The sequence below is a fragment of the Fulmarus glacialis genome, unplaced genomic scaffold, assembly GCF_000690835.1.
Source record: "Fulmarus glacialis isolate BGI_N327 unplaced genomic scaffold, ASM69083v1 scaffold38856, whole genome shotgun sequence".
Taxonomy (NCBI): Eukaryota; Metazoa; Chordata; class Aves; order Procellariiformes; family Procellariidae; genus Fulmarus; species Fulmarus glacialis.
This window is the reverse complement of record NW_009219435.1, coordinates 951-4,290: the sequence shown is the minus strand read 5'-3', so window position 1 is coordinate 4,290 and position 3,340 is coordinate 951. Positions and strand designations below refer to the sequence as shown.

Here is a 3,340-nt window from a genome sequence, read left to right as displayed (position 1 = left end):
GCTCCTTGCCTTTGTAAATGCTCCGATGCACTTCACTGGTGAGAGGTGACAGAATGGTGCTTGCACGCACAGAACCGCAGGATTAACAAAAAGGGCTGTGTCTCGCTCTTTCCATCCCCTCCCCGGGGAAGCGTGGGACCCACTTGCTTCTCCTGCCCCCCCTCCCAGCGAGACACACACAAAGAGACTCCAAAGCCTGGAGCCTGGGATTTCGGGTCTCTCACAAACAAGGTGACGACAACTCATGTCATATTGGGATCTGCCAATACACACGGTCACTGGATTGGTTTAACACGCATCGTAATAGGACTGAACGGTTTCCAGCTGACAAAGGGGACCACTTCTCCGGCAACCCCACATGCCCTCCCAAAACCAAACCTACTCAGGAAATGATGGGCGGGGAGGGAAAGGCTAAAAAAATAATCGGTAGCTTGGGTCCAGTTCCATGAAATTTCATATTCTACAGAGGATTAAAAAGCAGCCTACAGGGAATGGAGCCGGGCAGGAACCACAAGCCAGCTGCTGCAAATTACCAAGGAAGCTGCACTAAAATGGGCAGAACCAGCAGTGACTGGGCTGAAATAAACACAGGGTAGTAAAAAATGTAAAAGCAAAAGAAAATTAAAAAAACAAACCCAACTCCCAAAGGTTTGGCGGGTCCAGTTCTGCCTGGGCAAAACATTAAGACTTGCAAAAAATAAAAAATAAAGAGAGAGGAGATTATAAAAACCACTAGTAACTATTTTACATGTTTAAAAAAAAGATCCCATTCCACCCACCTAAAGCCTCGCTGTGAAATGCAGTCGCGTGAGAGAGGGCGAGAGATGCACATGAGCAGAAATTCAGCCAGAGACTGGAAATGCTTTTGGAGTCGGATTCCCTCGTTTGGCGCTGGGGCGAAGTTCCTAAATGCCGTGGTCAGAACTGGTTGGCGTGGAGGTCTGCTGCCTGGGCAGCACCTCCATCTGTACAGAAGGACTGAGGAATGGGCGGCTCTGGCTCAGAGGGACCCATCTCCACTCCTAGACATCCCCACCGCGACTGGAGGAAAGCACTAGTTACGTTGCATAGTGGTCGAAGCTGCCGAGATACTCCAGTGCTGCTCTGTAGCACAGCTGGTACTGGTCCTGCAAGGCAGCAAGGGGGGAAGCGTGAGAAGCGGGGACCCAAGGACATCGGGTGATCTCCCACCACCCCGGGGAGGAGGGAACACTCACCTCTGTCTGCACCATGGCTGGCCGCTGCGTCCGCAAGGTCTTCACCGTCTGGAACATGTCCACCACCCCCTCGTAGCGCATCCTCTCCAGCACGATGCTAAGCGTGATAAACACGCCTGTGCGCCCGACCCCAGCGCTGCGCGGAGGGAGCAAGAGCTGCCGTTAGAGACCTGCCAGCCCCAGCGAGGCTCTGCAGAGCTCCTAGGAGTGGTGCAAGCTCATGGAGCATGGGGACATGCTCAGTGGAGCCAGGAGAGGCCACAGGGACATTGGCCAGAAGTGCCCTCTCAGCCCCATGGGGCCCACCAATTCTGCCTTGCCTCTGGGCCAAGCTATTTTGGCACCCTGCCCTGCCCAAGGACTCTTCCAAGGAGCTACAAATCAGTACCACCAGGGCACTGGGTTGATCTAGTCACCTGGCAGAAAGGCTACCAATGGCACCCATGGATGTTGCCGCCTCCTCGTCCCTGCCTGCCTCTTGCCAGTGGTATGCAGGAGGGGCACCAAGTGCAGGGGGGCTGCCAGCTGCCAGGGTCAGCGAGGTAGGGGACATCTCCGAGGGAGAGGTGGGTGCTGATCTGCATCCACTCACCTGCAGTGCACCGTGATGGGCCCATCCTGCCCGAACTGCTCCTTGGTCTTGTGCACCTGCCCGATGAAGTCGATGAAGCCCTCTCCCGTCTTTGGCACTCCCTGCTCAGGCCAGTCTGTGAACTGGAACTGGCGGATGGTCCGTGACTGGCCGTCCTGCAGGGACAGGGGTGTTAGACATGAACTGTGGATGAGGAGACAGCAAGAGGGGCTTATCTCGCTCCCCTCAGCACCGGTGCTGCTGACCTGCTCTCAGACCCCCCTGGCCCAGGCCACGTGAGAGGGTGCACAGGCCGTGGATGAGCCCAGGCAGATCTTTCGCTGCATGTTTGGGGCCAGCCTCTGCTCTCCCATGTTCACCCCAGGGTGGCTGAGCTGAGCAGGGCTTTGGGCCCCTGCAGGGTCTGTTGGGTCAGTGCCCTGGTCCTGTTTCGGGCCCAGCTCCACCCCAGGACCACCATTTACTGTCACAGAGGGGTCCTGCGCTCGGTCAGATGCTGCACACAGAGACTCCAGTTGCCGGGGAGCCCATATTAAATGCTTGCCCAAGTGCGCAGCACAGGCAAGGCAGGGTCTGGTGCTGATAGGGATCCCCGAGCTGCTCACCGGGGCTGACAGCTGGCAAGGAAGAACTTGTGGTGAGAGGAGCAGCAGGTGAGGGGCAGCAGCCCCTTCTGCCTGCAGTGCAAGGCAGCACCTTGCTTTCCGGTTTCTCCAGGAGCTGCTGCATGCTCCCTTCGCTGGCCTGGGCAGGGCAGAGGTGCGGCAGAGGCACAGGAGGCAGGGGAGCTGGGGAGCCAGCCGTTGCACTCACCCTGGCATCTGTCACCTTGAACTCCCGGAGGATGTACTGTGGCATGTTGTATTCTGCCATGGGGTCCACCACGAAATACTGGTACCGGGCAGAGCGCTCCGCAGGCCAGTACTGATGGCACTTCTCCTGTGGATGAGGAGCACAGCAAGACATTAGCACCAACAAGCTGCTGCTCCTCCCTCCCACTCCCTGGGAGCGTTTGTGGCTGTGGGGCCACAGGGTCAGCCACAGGGCATGCCAGCAGGAGGCTGGCCCAGAGCGGCTGGTGCTGGGGACAGACTGGGGTGAGCTGAGAGGTTGTGCCCACAGACAGCAGCCACACAGCCCCCTTCTCCCCTGAGCAGGATTCGTACCCGGCCCATCTCACGCAGCTTTGTCAACATCACCACGATGGTGGAGTTGTGCTCCCAGAGCATCCGCCAGAAATCCTCTGTGGTCTCGGCCAGCGGTCCCTGCGTGGCAATGTAGGCCTTCTGCTGCCTGCAACAAACATAATGGTGCTCGGACCAGCTCCTGGGAAGTGGGCTGGAGGCAGGGACCCCGTGCAGCAGGCAGCAGGGCTGAGCCTGCCCAGCGCATGTCTTCTAAGTGCTCCCCACAGATGCAGTGAGCACCACCAGGTGCAGGATCCAGAAAGGCTGCTAGTCCTTGCTGGGGTGACAGTGTCCCCAGCCCAGCCTCTCCCTGCTGCTTGTCCCTAGCACTGCTGCACTGAGAG

General features: G+C 58.1%; 1 protein-coding gene across 1 annotated transcript; it reads right to left on the bottom strand.

Moving 5' to 3' along the window:
• Positions 1 to 649: 649 nt before the first annotated feature.
• On the bottom strand, positions 650 to 3,135 carry LOC104078659 (tyrosine-protein phosphatase 13; the record flags this gene model as incomplete). The annotated part of the gene is made up of 5 exons (XM_009580373.1): positions 650 to 1,127; positions 1,218 to 1,353; positions 1,810 to 1,964; positions 2,623 to 2,748; positions 2,976 to 3,135. Coding segments are annotated over 5 exons (646 nt in total), but the record flags the coding sequence as incomplete, so codon positions are not given.
• Positions 3,136 to 3,340: the final 205 nt, after the last annotated feature.